This window comes from Eutrigla gurnardus (assembly GCF_963514095.1).
Source record: "Eutrigla gurnardus genome assembly, chromosome: 9".
Lineage (NCBI taxonomy): Eukaryota > Metazoa > Chordata > Actinopteri > Perciformes > Triglidae > Eutrigla > Eutrigla gurnardus.
Genome location: NC_139923.1, coordinates 11,463,884 through 11,483,223, shown reverse-complemented (window position 1 = coordinate 11,483,223; position 19,340 = coordinate 11,463,884). Strand labels below are relative to the sequence as shown.

The window sequence follows — 19,340 nt, the reverse complement described above, 5'->3', positions numbered from 1 at the left end:
CTGCTGTAGCCCATCCGCCACAAGGTTCCACGTGTTGTGCGTTCAGAGATGCTCTTCTGCATACCTCGGTTGTAACAAGTGGTTATTTGAGTTACTGTTGCCTTTCTATCAGCTCGAACCAGTCTGGCCATTCTCCTCTGACCTTTGGCATCAACAAGGCATCTGCGCCCACAGAACTGCCGCTCACTGGATATTTTCTCTTTTTCGGACCATTCTCTGTAAACCCTAGAGATGGTTGTGCGTGAAAATCCCAGTAGATCAGCAGTTTCTAAAATACTCAGACCAGCCCGTCTGGCACCAACAAACATGCCACGTTCAAAGTCACTTAAATCACGTTTCTTCCCCATTCTGATGCTCGGTTTGAACTGCAGCAGATTGTCTTGACCATGTCTACATGCCTAAATGCATTGAGTTGCTGCCATGTGATTGGCTGATTAGAAATTTGCGTTAACGAGCAGTTGGACAGGTGTACCTAATAAAGTGGCCGGTGAGTGTATATTCAGTACAGTAGAGTGTGCCTAAGACCACTGAGCATCCACCTTCACTGTTCTCCAATGAAGTGAGAATTACCCCTGCTCCAGATTGTTATTTTAAATATATATTGTTGTTTTTTTCTGAGCTGAACAATGACAAGACAGTGATACAGATGTACAAAGTCAATTTATTACATAAATCTTCATAAAAAGGCATATTCCCTTTGTAAATAGTATTTCACCACTGTGCCCTTATATTGAAGAATAATGAGGTACAATTAAACACAGAAGTAAGGTTTAGATTTGGCCTTCTTAATCAAATGCAAGTGTAGAAATGTAATTTATTTCCCTGCCGCAGTGCACTTGAATGACTGATTGCTGTAGAAACGGACGTGGATGTTGAGTTTTAATCCTCAAGGAAAATTGCAGCTCCCCCACCCGGCTTCGACACGAACAAACTCTGTTTTTCCATCGCTGCTCTGCGTGGATCAGGACGGTAGTATCCCTCACTCACTGCATGTAAGAAAGACTGCACCTTCTCACTGGGAACCATGGAGACAGCACAGCCGCCCCAACCCGCTCCCGTCAGCCGGGAGCCAACCGCCCCCGACTTCCTGTCACCAGGAGATACAAGAAACACGTTAGCATGCTAACTTTGTCTAATTAGCGCTAAATACAATGTACAACTGAGGCTGATGGGAATGTAAAATTCACTACTCCCTACTCACTATCCAGGAGTTATTTGAAGAGGACTATTAGAGGACTAGTGAGCTCATCTGTAAAATGGAAAAAACACTTACAGACACAACTCATGTCATTTTTTCTGTCGCCTGATCAACAGTGGCTGGTGGACCATCCATAATAAATACCAACAGGATTTTTGTCATAAATACATATCGTCTATTCATTTGTTGTAATTTAACTTCCCCTGGTAAGCAGTGATGCCACATATATGCCTAGGACTTTTATTGTGAAAGGAAACAACGAAAAGAGTTGTATATGCTCCGGTTGTCAATGTGGGATTTGTCTGATCTCTACTCACTTCAGCGCAATGCATGATGGTATATATTGCTTGGTTCGTGACCATCAGTTGTACTACTACTTTTCAGATGTATTGCGCGATACTTTGAGTCCACTAATAAAAATGAAAATACATTAGCATTTTGTACTCTCTTTGTTGTGTTTAGTTGGTACCAACTTTTTTAAAGTTGCAGTTTGATTTAAGAACTGTATCGTATTCTGTTAGTGTACAAGGGTTTAATATGTTGAATACCAGGTCCCTCAGACTGAAGCTAAATAAAATAAAATAAAATGTGTCTAAAATTGTCTAAAATGTGTTCTTTACTTCTTTTTGCTGGTCAAGTGTCTAAAACTGCATTGACTAGTATTTCTTTTAATCCCATTCTGTCCTGTCCTGAGTCTACGTCTGTAATAGTCGTGAGCTGTACTCACAGACAGATGTCCACCAGTAGATCCAGTTCAGTGCAGCTGCACTCATACAGGTCTCTGCAGCTTGCATGGCTCTGGTTCATCAGGTCTCCCAGCAGCCGTACGGATTCCGCAGGTTGGGAGTCGCACACGCTCTTAAACCGCAGCACCCGCGCAGCTTCACTGTACACATGCTTGGCTCGCTGGTGCAGCTTGAAATGCGTCACTGAGAGAGAAGACGAGGCAAAGGTTTGTAACGGCTGGTTACTGGTAATTTTTCACAGATAGACATGTTATGGTTGGAAATGTGTGTTGTTTAAATGTATTTTACTAATAAAGTATAATTAAGTCCCGGTAAATATAGATATCACAATATGACAGTAAAACTTCCAGATTATATATAGTCTCATTCAATACTGTATTAATAATGAAAAAATGCATTGCCCATTTCTATACCAGAGTAATTATGGCTGCAACTACCAATAGTTTTCTTGATTGATTAATATGATTTGTTACCAGAGCCTAAATGGCATTGTTTTAAATCAGGACCAGTAATCCAAAACCAGCAAAATATATTATGTTTACTATAATATGAAAATGGGCAACAACAAGTCTTCACATTGCAAAACTTCATATTTGAGCATCTTTTGGGGAAGATAACTGACTTCAAACAGTGTATCACATTATTTAAGTTGTTACCTTTCAATCCACTAATCAGCCACTCAACAAATTGTTTCCATGGATTAGACATGACTCAGTTCATACATATACACGTACACTGATGTTTCTGTGTGCTGTTGCTCACCATGCTGAGTGTTGGCGCTCAGCAGCTCTGTGGAAAACTGCTCGGAGGTGACGCCCAGCGCCTTGCAGATCTCCTCTCGGCTGTACGGCTCAGGATGCAACACCTCGTCCACCAGATCCACCATCTCCTCCAAGGAGGCCTTCAGCTCCGTCTGAACCTGCACCAGCTTCAAAAACCTGCTCGGGTCCAGACCTCGTGCTTGGGCCAGCATCTGATTTCAGACCGGCCAAGACATTGAAGTGAGAGATTATTTACCCTTCTGTCCGCTTGAACTATATTGATATTTACATATATTTGCTGAAGGTCTATCGTAAGGACTGCTAACAAGGAAACCACACACCACACAATATTCAAAATAATTCAGAAATGTTTTTATAGGCAGCTAAAACTGGAATTATTGTGTAGGTTATTTATTTAATTAAGTCCAAAAGGAAAGTCTCACCAAACCTAAATGTTAAAAAAAAAAAAACCTAATTAGAGCTTTATCATCATGTTCATGGACACAATATTAATGTTGACGAGATGTAAAGAGCAAAGCGCCACACTGCCTCCTGCTGGCCACGCTGAAATACTCCAAGTGTATACAGACTTGTCATCTCACTAGTCAGGTCATTAATGACCAGTACAGTTCAGATTAGCACATTCTTCACAGCAATATATCTTTCACAATCAACCAACGAAAATTACATAAATGTGACCATACATTTCTTGTGCATCACATAAAGAGCACAAGGTCCTACAGATTACTGCTTCTCGACCTGTTTGGCTTTTAATCCTTTAAAACAAAGCGACGCCAGTCATAGGATGTGCATGCAATATAAAGTGTGTAATTAAGATATTCACTATTTCACAGCAGCAATAAACATCTAAAAACAGAGATATAAACTTTGTCTCATAAAAATGTTATCTGAAAAAAAAAAACTGACCACTGGACAGGTAACTGTACCTTTGTGGCGACTCGACACTCAACCACACGGATGTTAAAGTGAGAAGACGCAGCTTTGTTCATCTCCACGCAGCAGTTGGAGATCACAAACACGGCACCATCCGGGAGCTTGACGTCAGAGGCCCGCAGAGGCTGGAACTCTATCAGCTTTGCCTGACGGATGAAAAGGAAGGAAATAAGTGGTAACTGTTGAGTACAAAGAACATTCAAACAAAGCAGTATTGAAGTCGCTACTTATATAAGGTACTTTACACCAATCAAACCTACATTTCTTTATTTATTAAGTGTGTTAATAGTTCAGATGACCACGATCAACTTTTTGACCAAATGCACTGAAAGAAACGTGACATACAGTCCCCCTCTCTGCCAGGAACGAGATGGACTGGTCCATGCCGCCTCCCTCTGTTCCAATGTAGAGCTCACTTTTGGCACATATCTCAGCCAGGGCCACCTGGGGAATTACAGAGCACAATGAGAAATGGGCTAAATAGAACATTTGAAACTGACACACACTCGCTAATATTGACTGCTAGCGTGAAAGCACATTATAGTTGGTTTCGGAGTTAGCAGGAAAGCATTTCACCTTGGAGAGGGACTTTTGATTTGCCTCCATAGTTACAAGTCCGGCACAACAAACTAAGGCACTAGAGCTGGAGAGGCCGGAGCTCGGTGGAATGGTTCCTTCTACGACGCATGACATCCCTGCTAAAGGAGCAATCCCAAACTTCTCCTGTAAAAAAAAAACACATACAACCGAAAGGTTACTTCTATTCATTTGGAGAAACTATCACTTTGCTATTGCATACTAAACGGGCATGAATGAAGAATACATAGATCTCACCTGTATACCTTTTACCCCACAGAGAAAATAATAATGCCACTTTGGATTCTCTCTGTCTATGGCAATGTCTCCCGAACACGGCACAGTGAAATCCCTGCAAACAGATCAGGATACTGTCGATGTGTTTTAAGCTCCTGAATTAAACACAATAGCACACTTGTATCGTAAATATTCGACAATGATCATGGTAGTCAAGCCTTACTTGTACTGAGGATTCATGTTGGCCAGCGTGATCATCCCTGAGTTGTTCAATGAGACGGCTGTGAGGATATTCTGCTCAATGGCCATTGGAAGAACAGAATAGCCACAGTAATCGATATGCTCTCCTGTTAAATATGACAGATTTGTAAAAGGACTATCATTAGCAAAAGCCGTTAGTCTATATTAATATAAACGTTGTTGATGTTTCCAAATAGTAAAGAATGGGTTAGGGGGGAAAAGCTCAGCATTTTCATAATGTATGTACAGTATGTCCCTTGTATGTGGGGACAAATACAGCAACATCAGCCCAAAATGTCAGAACTGACAGTCCACTGTCTTGAGTCAACTAAACCCTACTATATACACTGTAATTACCTATTAGATTGACCCGTCCAGGTGCACATGCATAGAAGAGAGGAGCTTCTCCGTACTTTGTTTCAAACGTGTTCTTCAAGTTTTGCAGCCTGTATAAAGAATTACAAATTAAAAATTTAAATGAGTACATTTGTTTCTGTATCACTAACAATCTGCATACTACTGCTCCTTACCTTTCACTGGAGGTAATCGCAGTCTTTAACTTGGGCGGGTTTGTAGCCATTTCTACCTGTTTAAAATATCTATGAATGCACTTCTTGTTGACAGTAGAGCTCAAAGCTTTTTGCAGATCCTGGCCGCGATCAGCTGACTGTCACATGGGGATCGCGGATGCACAAGCGCTGACCTGCAGTCAGTTCTAAAACACAAGTTCAGCTCAGTTTAGAGGGATTTACTTCCTCTTTGTAATAGATGAGCTGACACTCAAACAGTTGAGGAGGTAGCAGCAAAAACGCGGAAGTATCTGGAGGACAGGAGGCGTGGCTAAACACGTACACAGCGGCGCGTAGGCCGATGACGTAGCGTACAGCTCCACTGATTTCCCCAATTTGCAGTGCAGGATAACGGTGAAATCCTATGTCACTAGTGGACACTGCTAGCGTGTCACTGTTTTACACAAAGAGAATATCATTCATGTGTTTAATCTATTAATTAAAGATGTGGTTTCCAAGCCAACTGTGATATAGCCTATTGCAGCACCTGCACCACTTGCTTTTAGGAAAATAATATATGTCCCTCTTATTATAACATATACAGATGTTATGCACATAGGCCTAATGCTTAATGAACATTATGGACCATGGATTGTTTAAGAATACACATACATTTGACTTATTTTCCTCTAATAATGAATATTTGTACGGATTACACTTTAACAAGGCCTATGAGCAAGATCAATACATTAAATGTTATGCCCATGCAAACAGCCATTTGTTTTTTGTTTAATAGTAAAAAATAATAATGATGATGGCTGATCTGCTTTAACGTGTAAAATGTTAGCACTTTTCTTACGAATCAATGTTTGAAGAAGTGTTTTAGCTTGTCAGTTTGGTGTTTTGAAGCGATGCCTGATGATCGTGACACGGCGACTACATTTCCCACAAGTCTAGACAAACGATACATACGCGTTGTTACCATGGAAGCGTGGATAGCTTCTACTTCCGGGGTTGACAGAAGCCACAATAACGTGTACGAAATAGCTTCTACTATGCATATGGTTTTTACATGGAATATGTATTGAACTTGTATATTAGTGAAATTATGTATATAGTGTATATAGTTTGTTTAGTATGTGAAATATGCCAATAAGACCCGCAGTGGTTTGGCGCTGCGAATGCGCGCGAGTTTTCAAAGTGGGCGAGTCTTTGAAGAGGATGTCCGACCAGCTAGCTGGAATTAGCTAGCTTTGAAACGTTACCTCACAAGGCTTAACTTTATTGCTTGCACACACGTAATATTGTACTAAGCGGTTGGTTTGCCAACGAATCCTCATCCTTGATCAAACCTATTCGGTGGAGTTTTTTCGAGTTATGGTCGGGTGGTTTTTGTTGACAAAGTTTTTGTCGGTCCCGTTGCTAAGGCAAGCTAGCACTGCGCTACTTTGTCATGTAAACAGTAATGTTGCTAGCAGTTAGGTTAACTAATAACGCCACTTAAGGAAAAGGAAGCTCTCTAGAAGAAACGTCTTTCCTATTCATGCCAACAGGTGAGTTAACGTTATGTGTTTGCTTTGACTGATTCATAGCAAGCACCGGTGCACTGGTGTTTAGCTTTAACTAACTCGTAGCATTGTTGTAGTGTAGCGTTAAGTTAACGTTGGCCACCCTTTATTTAACGCTAACGTCACACGGAACAAATGTCCTGGTTGTTTTGTGATTTCCCTACACCGACAGGCTCTGCATCATGTCTATGGATTTTGATAGTGCTGCTCTACAAACCCAGCATGACGAAGAAGAATACGACCAGGAGGACTATGCCAGAGAACAAGAGGTATACCACAGGTTTCCTGATTATATTTACAACATCAGTTATCCAACCTATTAGACGATAAGATATCCAGGGCATGCTTGAATGATCAAATAATAACATGTGGCGTGTGTGCAGTGCTGTAGGCATCTCTACTTAATGAAACAATATCACCCATTGCTCAATGATAAAGCATCATGCCATATTGATGTAGTTCCAAAAATAGCTTTCCTCCTTTTTTGAGCATTACATTGATCAGGTCCTTATTTGTTGTTTTTCCTGCACATTTGAGGTGTGCTTTGTTTGAATTTCACAAGCACCGCCAGCTTCACAGCTAGATAGGCATGCTGCGTTATTACTCACGCCTACAATCTGTTGCACCATAAACCTGAGCTATTATTGGCTCAAGCAAAATGCCTCCTTTCAGGTGTGTCACACAGAAACTAGCTCTGCCTTTCCATTTAGGTTACCTTGTTTCTGTACGTGGCCCCACTTGTCCTTGACTAACTGAGGCAAGCAGGAAGAAACTTTCACTGAATATCTTCAAATTGTGAGCTTCACAACTCAAAGGAATGGGACTTAATTCATGGATATTAATTCTCAAATGGACTTTTTTTTCATTGGTATAGCCTATTATGTATACAGAAGTTGGTCAAGTGGAAATGTTTTCCACCAGTAATTGGAATGTTTCTGCTCCAGTTAACCTTGCTATATGTTTTGTCGAAACAATGGAGTTCTTTGGGAGCAAAAAACACGGCAATACCGCAGGGATTCTCAGCTGACAACATGCCGGGCCTGTTTTGGATGTTTCACACAGAAAGTCTCCTCTGCTGAAAGATTAGACTGAGGTTATCATGTGGCTTCATCGCTGAAGCAAAAGTACCTCTTCAATCGTTGTTAAATGTAAACGGGATAATATGGGTCCATCTGTTGTTGCCACAGTGGAGGATTTGAGGAATATTCAACTGTCCTTGTGGGAAGTAAGTTCAGCTGGTTCTACTTGTTCCATCACACATGGCTGGTTAGTCTGTTATTGGTGCAGAGGTGGAATTGACTTGTTGTTTTTTGTCATGAAAAGCTAAGATGTTTTAAACGGATGAATTAATTGTTGTTTGTCAGTGTTTTGATTCTCAGCTTGATTGTAATGGGCACATTTGATATAAACTGGGCAAATCTATAATGTTTACCTTAATTACTGATTAATCTAATGACCGAGAATCAGCACCTCACTGAGCTCACCTCACATTTAAACGAAAGACACATTTAGTTTAATAAATGGGTTAAATGATTTATTGATAGTATGACTTAATATATGCTTAAAATGACAAGTACAAGAACAAAACATGTTTGTGGATACAAAAACCTTAGAAAAATGTTTTTTATTGGATTTTTTTTAATTGAGCCTTGTTCCACTCAAGACAATAGCATTTTGGTTCAACTTATTGTCAAATCACATTGGAGCCAAACTTTGCAAATGTACCACCTGACATATTCTGTCTCTCAGACTGTCAGTGATTGCTTCTCTGCTGTATTTTCCCCTATCTGCAATTCTTTACGACCCGGTTGCGGAGCAACCTTGGTGACTCATTTCCATGTGCTATTTTTCCACAGCTTCACAAATTGCTCACTGACCTGCCTGATGACATGCTGGATGACAGCAGAGACTCCTCCCCAGAGCTGGAGTACTCTACCTGCAGCAACAAAAACACTCGTAATAGGTAAAATATAATAGTATAATAATATATTGCTGATGACACTAGTAATCTCAGATTTAGAGAATTATTCTGGGTGCAAAACAATTCGCCATAACTGATTACATTGTGATATAATTATGCTTTTCCATACTCTCCACTCAGCCCACAGTCTGCATGGGCTCAGCAATGGTCAGATCATCCAAGACCAACTTCTCATGAACGGGTAGGTTATTACTTACTTTTTACAGAGAGATTTTTGACTTCAGATCTCATAAAGAATAATAAATGCATCACTATTATTGTCATTGTCTCTGAAGAACTGTGAGGTTGACTATGATCATCACTCCCATGATGAGTACGCTTATAAGGCTGGAGCTGCTCAGGTCAATGGACCTCTCCCTCAAAGCCAACCTCTACCTCACACCTGGAACCAGGATCATCAGTTCACACAGGAAGATTATACATACACCAGCATAGGCACAGAAAAATCCATGGAGTCCACTGATTTCTCCAGAGATGAATATGAATCTAAACCATATACTCAAGGCATTAATAACGCTGTAATGTGTAATGGAGCAGGAGAAGGCAAAGACAACCAAAACTACGGGGATCACAACAGGAGGAACCATTTTCAAGTGAGTACATTTGTATTTTTGGTTTATTATTTAATTGCAGATGTTTTTTATATTATATCATACATACGTGTGAAAACGTGTGACTTTGGTATATTCTTGAGTTATTGAACACAGTTATTTCAAACATGCTGTGTTGCTTGTGTTTTTGTCTTTAGAATGTAAAGTCTGGAGCATTGGACAGAGGAGTGGATCAGCACAAAGCCAGCTACAATCCGCACCACCTTACCCGTCAGCCAAATCTGTTTAACACACAGGCCGCTCAGCAAGAAGGTCAATTTGACCCTCTGCAAAGAGAATTCCTTGATTCAACACAACGTGAGTCTTACAGTCCCGAGTTGCTGGATTAATAGCACCGGAGTGCAATGTAAATAACAATAATAGTTGGAAAATTGATCCTGTTACCATGATTGTCAAGGTAGGAATTTCCTGTGCCGAGGAAAAAAAATCCAAGTCAATAATCGAATAATTTTTTTTTTGTCAAAGTGCCATTGAGCATAACACTTAACTTTGATATGCTCCATTTATCTGTTCTGAGAACAGTATTAGTACACAAAATAAGTTTTATTGGGAGGTTTAGGAGGTTTTATTGAAAAGGGCTGAGAAAGTGAGACATATTAAAAATAATTTGCAATGTTTGTCCATATTTCAAATCGTCAAAATTTCCATTTAAATCTCATTGTGTAGAAATAAAATTAATAATTATCTTACATTTAAGCAGGTCGGTAGTCATAAAGCTACACATCAAGTAAAGTGTAATATTCATTGACACTGTAAGTAGCTTTAACCGCCTTAATTCAACCTCTTATTCTGGATTATATAATCTATCAAGGTGTAAAGACAGGGGGCCCTTGGTTGACTCAGCCAGTTAACCAATATGAAACTGGATGCGTAAAGTGTTCTTTTAAAACATACACTCTCAAAATGAATGAAATGAAAATGACACACTTTGACCAAGGGATAAGCGATTGATGTGCTGAATATAAATGTGCTCTGTTTCAGAAACTGCTGATAGAGAGCAGCTTGCTCAGCTGCAGATTTTACACAAGGCACAGCAGAGGCAAATTGAAGACTTGGAGCGAAAACTGGAGGATTCAAAGCGTAATATGAGATATATCGAGCATCAGTTTGCAATCGCCAAAGGTGTGTTTTACACTATTTTTGCTTGCGAAATAAGGGGTTGGAATTGCTGTTTACGTTGGTGTTGTAGTACATAGTCCATGAAATGTGATTAAACTGATTGTATATTATTGTATATTAATACTCGTTTGTGACCCTTTAAGGTTTATGAGACGTATGCCTCTTTTCAAGCATAGTTTTTCACCGTCTGAATTTTGTGTTTCAGACTATATGTGGCTATAGAGCCAAATGTCATATTATTGATGAATCTATAGCACTGATGCAGGGAAATAAAATAGAATATTCTTATATATATGTCCCCTTGTGGCTATTATGAGGACTTGACCTGAACTGGCCTTGTGTGCCCTTGTTCTCTTGCTGGATGTGCTTCTTGTGGGAACATAATCAAATTTGTTGCCATCAATAGATGAAAAGGACGGCCTAGCAGTAAGCCTAAAGGAATCGAGGCAACTGGTTGAAGAGGCAAAGGAGAGAGAGGTTCAAATGCAAAATAAAGTCAAGGCAATGGAGCAACAAGTACATGTCCTTACTGAGAGAGACCAGGAGGTAAGTTCTGCTCTGGCACACCGATGTTTTCCTCCTTCTCATCTTCTCAATTGTTTAAAACAAGACAGTAATGTGTTCTCAAATAGATCCAAAGTGATTCCTGTATCTCTTTCTGAAATGTACATAGCATTCATTCATTAATTTTCAATAAAACCTTTGATATGAGATCCATATTCCATTAGTATAAGTAGTTTTATTTAATTTGCACTACAGACCATGAAGAAGCAGAGAGTGGCAGAGGCTGCAGTGGACAGCATGAAGCAGCAGATGTTGGAGCTGTGTCGCTCTGACACCCTGTCCAGAGCGCGGCAGCAGCATGACCGAGACTTTGTCGTGATAAAGGAGCAGCATGAGGCTGCTCTGTTGATACTACAGCAAAAGCTAGACTCTACCTCTCAGGCTCTGAATGAACAGGTTTGTGGTGTTCCTCTCACAGGAGATATAGTCTAAGTCACCGGCGGCAGACATGGTGAACTCCTGTTTGCTGCTTCCAGGTTGATATTGGTCAGAGGTTACGAGAGCATGTGAAGCAACTGGAGCGCCAGAGAGAAGACGAGCAACTGGAGAGAGCCAGAGTTGTCAACACCTTCACTCAGCGTCTGGAGGAGAGTCAACAACAGTGTGCCAAGCTGCTGCAGACAAGTTAGTAAATTCTTCAACCAGCTGTTTTGTATTTTATGTTCTTGCTGAAAGCCTGTTGATGAGAACCCCAGAATATTTATGAGAGCGTCTGTGCATGTGTGTTTTAATTTGTCTGTTGCGATTCTATTTTCTTCAGATTCAGTACAGGAGATGAGTCGGATACAAATCAGTCTACAACAGGCTCAGTCAACCAAAGCACTGAGTGAAAACATGAACAAAGCCTTACAGGTTTGCTCTCTTGATTTTTTTTTTCTGCCCAATATTGGAACCACTCTGAAAACATTATTACTCAATGTAAATGTGCGTAATCTTGACTGATTAAACTTTTCATCTTTAATTTTTATCCTAAAGGAGGATCTGGCCGAGTTGAAGGAGCAGATCACTTTATATGAATCCGCCGTGAAACACGGTGTTATTACATTAGACCTGAACTGTGACTGGGAGAACCAGCTGTCTGACTCCTGTGTGGATTTGGGATTAAAGAAAACGGCCAAGAAAACTGGCTTGCTTCACAGGTACACTGTGATTATCGAACAGTCTTTATCGTCATTTCATTGACTATGAGTCTCTGTGTCATGTTGTCTGTGTGCCATGATTGCTAGTATATACTGTGTAACTTTATCAGCTGGCAATATTTCTACTTAATTATCACCACTCCCATCAATCAAAATCTAACTTTCCCTACCGTTTGGTCAGTACTGCCCTGGCTCACCTGTCGGACTCCAAGCTGCCTAAAGATGAAGCTGTGCGGCTTCTGCGAGTGGAGATGCAGCGCTGCCTGGGTAGTTTGAAGGGGAAGCGGCAGAAGATCACTCAGCTGCAGGAGGAGCTTCAGCTCTGTCAGAGTCGAGTGACCGAGCTGCAGACCCAGTTAGACGAAGCCAAGCTCTGCTCTTTGGTGAGGACTGCCCTCTAAATGACACAAGCTTTAATGTTGCCTTGCTTAGGAAAGCATTTACAACTGTACTGCTATACACTGCATGGTTGATTTTATTAACATGTAAGTCGATTTGCCAATTTGATTTCATGCTGATAAAAACCGAAATTGGAAAATCATGGTTTGGGTAAGATTACAAAACTATTGAACCCATTGGACATGCATGTTTCTTCCCAAAACTATCCAGTTGTGTTGGCATAAAAGGAAACCGACAACACCTGAGCTCTCATAAATGATATGGCATAAAATGATGCATAAATAAAAGGGGAATACAATACATAAATAAAATCAGTTAAATTGCTATAATTCCAAAAGTACTCATAGGAAATCTGTGTTCACAGGCCAGAGAGACCAGCCAGATGAAACATCTAGACATAACTGGAGAGTCTCAGAAAGAGTTCACAACACTAAAGGAAGACAAACAACACTTGCAGGAGCAAGTAGAGGTTGGTTGTAGTTTTGTCAAATGAGTTATAGTCTTATTCACTGTCGGTTTTAGCTTATATCACCAAAGACTAATGGTGTTCTTTCCAAACTCAGGAGTTACAGAAGAAGAATAACGAGTTGAAACAGAGTGAGGAGAAGTTGAGGTCTGCCAACTTGGAGCTTTGCACCAAGATGAGGGAGATGATCCAGGAACTGGACCAAGAGAAGCAGGAGAATGCTCAGAGGTAAGTCAGGGGAAGGGAAGTGAGATCATTCAAACGTCTCTACTTAAATGATCAGTGTGTATTCAACGCTCTCTTTCTTCATGGAGAGCTGAGCGGATTCATCAGCAGTATAGGGATGACGTGGTGGACCGGGTCAGAACAGAGCTCATGCTGGAACATGATGCTCAGGTTGAACAGCTGACTGCACAGTACCAGCAACAGGTCCAACAGATACAGTACGTTATCTGCCCCCGTGACCTGTGAAAATGATTATCTGGAAACCTCTGCAGATGATTTACAGCACTTATTACTTCTTCACAGGACCCAGCTGTCTGAGGCCAATGATAAGATGTTGTCTGTGCAAGAGTGTTACATATCTGTCTGCCAGGAGAAGGACATGCTTGAGAAGGAGGATGCTTTGATCAGAGTAAATGAGGTATACAAGATCCTAAAATCTGTTTACAATATCAGACGCAGTCGGACACGGTTCTCATGCTCCCCAAACCATTGAAAGGGATAAAAGAACACATTTTAAAGGATGACATTACACCATTGTAGGGTAAACTATTATTTGAAATCTGCATTTTAATTAATTAGTTGTATCTTTGGAAGTTAAAATTTGCTTTTGTGCTGATTTTGTATCTGTTGATTCAGCTGGAAAGCAAAGCTTTTACTTTTTATATTTTACCATTTATTTATGTATTGCTACATGCTTCATGTGCTGTTTCTCAAGTTTCTCAGTGCTGAGCATGCTTGTATCCAAAGCAGGTTAGCTGTGGACTGAGAATGATTTAGGATTTTGCTATCATTCCCAGCAAAAGATGAGAGAAGAGAGGGACATGTCTTTGGAGAAACTGAGGGCTGGGCTTGAGGCTCAGCACCAGGCCTCTATAAACCAGCTCAAAGCTCTGTGGTCTAAAGAAAAGGAGACTGAGATCCAGCAGCAGGTGAATTCTCAGGTAACTTTGGCCAAGGCTGCTTGGAAGGAGGAACTACAAAAGGTGTGCTTTTCTGTAATCACTGTCCAATTCCCTCAACTCCCTAATAATAATACTACATTTTAGATCAGACCTGAGAGTGTTTACTGCCTCTTTGCAGATAGAGACGAGCTCGGTCCGGAGGCTGGAGGATAGGAGAGAGAAACACAAAGAGACAACTGCCGAGGCGACCTGTCAGGCAGGTGAGACTGAGGCTAACAGTGTGACGATTACTGTTGAGGAGCTGGACTCCAGGCTCAGTGCACAGAAACGGCAGCTGCAACTGGAGGCTGACAAAGCCAAACAGAAAGCTGTGGAAGATGCCCGGAAACAAACCCAGAGAGAGCTACACGACAAACACCTGGAGGACATGGGCAAACAGGTCGGTGTGGGTGGGTTTTAAAAGGCTTGTGCTAGTTAGCCAAACATGCTTTACTATACATTCTATATGTGTGGCAACAATTATAATCAAGCCACAGGTAGTAGAATTGCTGTGGTATTCACACGGTTTGGATTTTTTTCTTCTTACACTTTTAGAATTCTCAGCTACATGATGATTTACCTGATTCATCCTTTTCATCATAAGAAATTAGCAAAGTAGTGGTCCATCAAAATGTACCTTTTCTCCATAGTACCATGCTTTATTCCCTAAACATGATCAACTATCTTGCCTTCATCGGGGCTTGACACGTTTAGTGTTGGTGTTTCAGGTTGAAGGTGCAGTAACCAGGGCCTACAATTGCTGGATTGAGGATTTGACTTCACTGCCAGAATACCAAGCCTCTCTCCAAACAGAGAGGGAGAAATGGGAAGAACTACAAGCGAAATGCACAGACCAACGGGTATGACTGGGTTTTTTCTTTGTCGGTAAAAAAAGTCTCACTCCTGTCAACTGTTTTTCTTTTCTTCTCTGATCATATTTATTCCTAAATGTAAATGTTCAGGTGTCCCAGGCCCTGAGGGAGGCAGAGGAGCAGTGGCATAATAAGTACAATAACCAGCTGGAGGAGCAGAGGGTCGAGGATCTCAAAGAGGAGGTGGCAGCTCTCCACAGTCAGCTGGACCAAGGGAGGAGAGCGCAAGCTGCCCTTCTGAAGGCTGAGCTGGCTGGAGCGAGAGCAGCGTGGAACCGAGACAAACAACAGGAGATCTCCACCATCCAGGTCCGCAGTGAGCAGGTACAACAACGCAAGTTGCAAGAGCAAGGCAAAAAGCTGGAGCAGGCTTTGCAGCAGGCCAGAGCGGATGCTGATATCCATAAAAAGGAGCTGCTCCTACGGATGGAAGCCAAGCTACAGCAGAGTCTGGGGGCACAAGAGGAGAAGTTGAGATGTCTGCATGCAGAGATGGAGCACGCCCAGAGAAAGCAGATGAGAAATGAATTACTAGCAGAGCTTCAGACTGGTCTGGCAGAGGTCCAAGCACAACTTCTGAGGGATCCCAAAACAGATCAGCAGGACACTGAAGACAGCAAGAGGACCAGCGGGGCCACATCACAGGGCACACTAACTCACATCCTCCAACCGTTCTGCAAAGATATAGTCAGCAGAGCAGTATCTCAATCCAAGAAGGAATGGAAGAAAGTGAGTTTTTATTATCTGTTGTCTAAAGATGTAATAAGTGATTTCATCTGTTAATAATTAATTACTACTGAGTTGCTTTTATGTTTATGGTTTCACTTTTGCCCCACAGATAAGCGAGGAGAAACTGAGCCTTGTGTTAAAAGAAACTCAGGAGCAGCATGAGAGAGAAATCGACAAAATGCAAAGTATGTAAAGTGCTCTCATCATCTCTTCACTAAGCAGGGCTTTATGAAAACGTTGTACTTAAATCCATATGAAGTGAAGAAATAATTATTGTGATGAGACGATAGTGTAGTGCCCATTAAGAAGTTTACATGACAATATTGTCCACATTTCCCAGGCCTTTTGGCCCACAGGAAGGAGCAGGCCTGCTGCAGGAAGGAGTGCGCTGAGACTTTAGGAAAGCTGCAGAAGAAGAACCAGGAGCTCCAGAGACACTTACAGAAGGCCTGTCGGCAACTCCAACACAGCATTCAAGAGCACAAAACGGCCATGCAGCATCTGAAAGGTATTTGCTAATGCTAAATGTTTTAAAATGTTTCTTTTAATTTAATTTAAATAGATGTATTCACCATACAATGTATGGGTGTATTGTAGATGAGCATGAAAGCAGTCTAAAAAAGGCAATGGAGGGACATCTGCAGCAGCTTGAGGAGGCACAGCGAGCCAAGGAATCCTCAGGGTTTGTGTTGTTTTTTTAATCATTTTGTGTATTTATTTAAAAGTCCAATGAAATTAAATGATATATTGTTTCTCTAGCTGATTGTTAGCTGAACTGTTTTAAAAAAGGGGGATATTTGATGATATTTGATTTATATGGTTAATTTCTGGACTATTTGTAGAAGAGGGGAAATGATTGGGAAGCTCAGTGTTTTGAAAATTGAAATCACATTTCTTAAGCTATACTTTATTTGTTTTGGGTGTAAAACAAAGTAGTTACTTAAAATATCCAGTAGCATTCAATGTGATAACAGTAGTTAATATATTTTGATAAAATTATGGCAATAACCAAATTGTTCTTGTTTACAGGAGTTCTGATCAACAAAAAGTTCAGCAAGGCCTCGAAGAGATGAAACAGCAATACCTGACGACTGTAGAAAAAATCAGAGGTTGGTAATGGCACTGACTGTTGACTGTGTTACACCCTCCTGGAGGGATTGGAGAAGGCGATGGTGCAGACAAAACTAGACACACAGATACAGTAACTTTTGTTTAGCTAGGAAGTCACATTGAGATGAATCCCTCTTTTTAAGCAAAGACCGGGTGAACCAGCAGCATCAAGTCACTGATCATAATCTTATTTTTTATGGCAGGAGACATGCTGTGTTACCTCCAGGAGAGTCGGGAGCGAGCAGCAGAGATGATCCGCATGGAGGTGCAGAGGGAGAGGAAAGACACTACCAGAAAGATGCGGCGCTATTATCTGACCTGTCTGCAGGAGTTACTGGAGGACGGAGGAAAGACTACAGGGCAAGAGGCCATAATTGTCCCTAACTTGTTAGCTTGCTTCATCGTGGCTCCCCAGGATAATTGTATTGATCATTCTGTCTAATGCAGGGCTGAAAAGAAAATAATGAATGCTGCAAGCAAGCTGGCAGCCATGGCTAAAGTGCTGGAGACGCCTTTAAAAAGTAAATCTGGAAAGAACTACAGTTTACAAAGTGAGTGCTGTTGTGCAGAACTGCTTGACTCGAGAAGTTTCTTTTGTTTCAAAATATCAATGTATCTGTTTGTATTGGCAGGTGGTTTGACAGCGGTGTCCGTAGCTGACTGCATTCCAGGTAGAAGCACAGGTGTCAGTAAGAACCCATCCACACTCCCAGAGCTCCCAGAGGAGAGAAGCGACAGGGAAAAGACTGGTTCAGAGCAGAAATCAACCGCTGCAGCGAGGACTAAACCTGTGAGTCACCAGGAAATCTCTGCATCTGGGAAGGAGGCATTCGTGAATTCAGGGCTGAAACCCCAAACTGCTGCTTTCTCACACCTCCACCCTTACAAACCTTCTCAGCAGATGGCTTCTCCATCCCAGGTGGATTTTGTCAGTGGGTCTGTGAGGAGTAAAAGCAGGGAGCTGCACCTGGGGGGAGGTGACTCCAGCAAAGCAGAGAACCACCGTGACTCAGAGCGACAGAGCAAACCGTTGCTCCTCCAGGAGGCTCCCATCAGAGACGAGAAATGGACCGACTGGAGCATGACCAGCAGGGACTCGGACAGATGCTTCCAGGTTTCCACCCTCTCTTCCTCGGGGAGGAAAGTAGAACCAGTGAAGCCTTTTTCTGTCTCTGCTGCATCAACCAGTGACTTCGGAGGGTTTGGCGGCCTCACCCCAAATGTTTCTGACCTGACTGTCTACAATGAAATTGCCAACAAGACACCTCACACCCAGACCTTAAACTTTGAGAATGCAAAGATAAGCAGAGACAGACAACCCACCCCTGGGTCCGAGGGTGAGAAGCAGCATGTTTGTCCAAGGCCTCTGTTTTCTGAGTTGAGACAACGGCAGCAGGACAGTGGCTTCGACAGTCCATTCTACCAACAAAAATGACAAAGTGAAGGGCAGGTATGAAGGGAAGTGGGACTGACTCACGGTGTCATTTAGCTTATACCAAATAGTGCCTTCAATGCAGTGTATGAAGTTTACAGGACGTACAACCTTTGCCTTCATAGCTGCTTGCAGTGTGTTGTGATAACATTGTTAAAGGGATAGTCTGCATATTGTGAAATGAAATGTCCAAAGATAACCACTAGACATATATATACAATACTGGACATGAATGGTAGCGATCTTCATCATTTGATGAAGAGGTGATTGTTGGATCACAGTTTCATGTTGTTAGACAGTGTTTATAGGTCAAACGTCGTAGTTCTGTAATATTTAACTTGTGATACCTTGTGTGACCGACACTGGCAGCTTGTACCAACCAATGATAGATCAGGTGCAGGTTTATACAAAGGCATGTCACACACATATTGTGTTTTTTTCTGTGTGTCTGTTTTTAAGTTTTGAAATATTTTATACCATGTCAATGAGATATGCAGTGCATACGTTATACACGTTTTTATATTGATTGAATTCGTTTTAATAAATCGTATCATTTTATTGAAAATTAAGAAATCATTATGTCGTGAAAGTAAGAATGAGTTTGGAGCCTCTTGGGTGATATAAACCAAATCCAGTCCTACTTCTGCAAGTGAATATAAGCCGCATATCTTTTACAGGCTAATCAATGAAAATACCAAAAGGCTGTAAATCACTGATCAGGTTACACTACGCGTTATAAACTGACTGAGGTAACTTGTCCCAACCCTTGATGCCTTTGCTCCTCCTATAAAGTTAATCTTCCTCCAACTTCTGCTGTTCCAGCGAGTCCTCGGAGAACTTCATCCACACTCAAACATGATAGTCTGGTTCGCGTTTGCAGCTGCGCTTTTTCTCGCCTTTTTCTTCCGCCACCCGCACTTTGTACAGGATGTCCGATACGTGCGGGACAAATTAAAAACGAGG

At 41.4% G+C, this 19,340-nt stretch overlaps 2 protein-coding genes across 2 annotated transcripts; one reads left to right on the top strand and one right to left on the bottom strand.

Annotated features, from left to right (window-relative positions):
- Positions 1 to 641: 641 nt before the first annotated feature.
- galk2 (galactokinase 2) lies at positions 642 to 5,486 on the bottom strand. The gene is made up of 10 exons (XM_084017605.1): positions 5,243 to 5,486; positions 5,070 to 5,158; positions 4,696 to 4,819; positions 4,494 to 4,587; positions 4,236 to 4,382; positions 4,005 to 4,103; positions 3,653 to 3,805; positions 2,707 to 2,917; positions 1,926 to 2,127; positions 642 to 1,087 (listed from the first exon to the last, which is right to left on the bottom strand). Exons 1-10 carry the CDS (start codon positions 5,290 to 5,292, stop codon positions 880 to 882), a joined length of 1,377 nt encoding a protein of 458 aa, XP_083873731.1. The 5' UTR covers positions 5,293 to 5,486; the 3' UTR covers positions 642 to 879.
- Positions 5,487 to 6,429: 943 nt separating this feature from the next.
- cep152 (centrosomal protein 152) lies at positions 6,430 to 18,942 on the top strand. Its single transcript, XM_084018365.1, has 28 exons — positions 6,430 to 6,774; positions 6,962 to 7,058; positions 8,646 to 8,752; positions 8,891 to 8,951; positions 9,046 to 9,363; positions 9,519 to 9,678; positions 10,363 to 10,503; positions 10,907 to 11,046; positions 11,260 to 11,460; positions 11,541 to 11,688; positions 11,825 to 11,916; positions 12,040 to 12,203; positions 12,385 to 12,586; positions 12,967 to 13,071; positions 13,166 to 13,296; positions 13,383 to 13,511; positions 13,597 to 13,711; positions 14,091 to 14,276; positions 14,374 to 14,634; positions 14,963 to 15,094; positions 15,197 to 15,835; positions 15,945 to 16,020; positions 16,176 to 16,343; positions 16,433 to 16,517; positions 16,865 to 16,944; positions 17,149 to 17,305; positions 17,393 to 17,496; positions 17,578 to 18,942. The coding sequence occupies exons 2-28, from the start codon at positions 6,972 to 6,974 to the stop codon at positions 18,378 to 18,380; spliced, it is 4,992 nt and encodes a 1,663-aa protein (XP_083874491.1). The 5' UTR covers positions 6,430 to 6,774; positions 6,962 to 6,971; the 3' UTR covers positions 18,381 to 18,942.
- Positions 18,943 to 19,340: the final 398 nt, after the last annotated feature.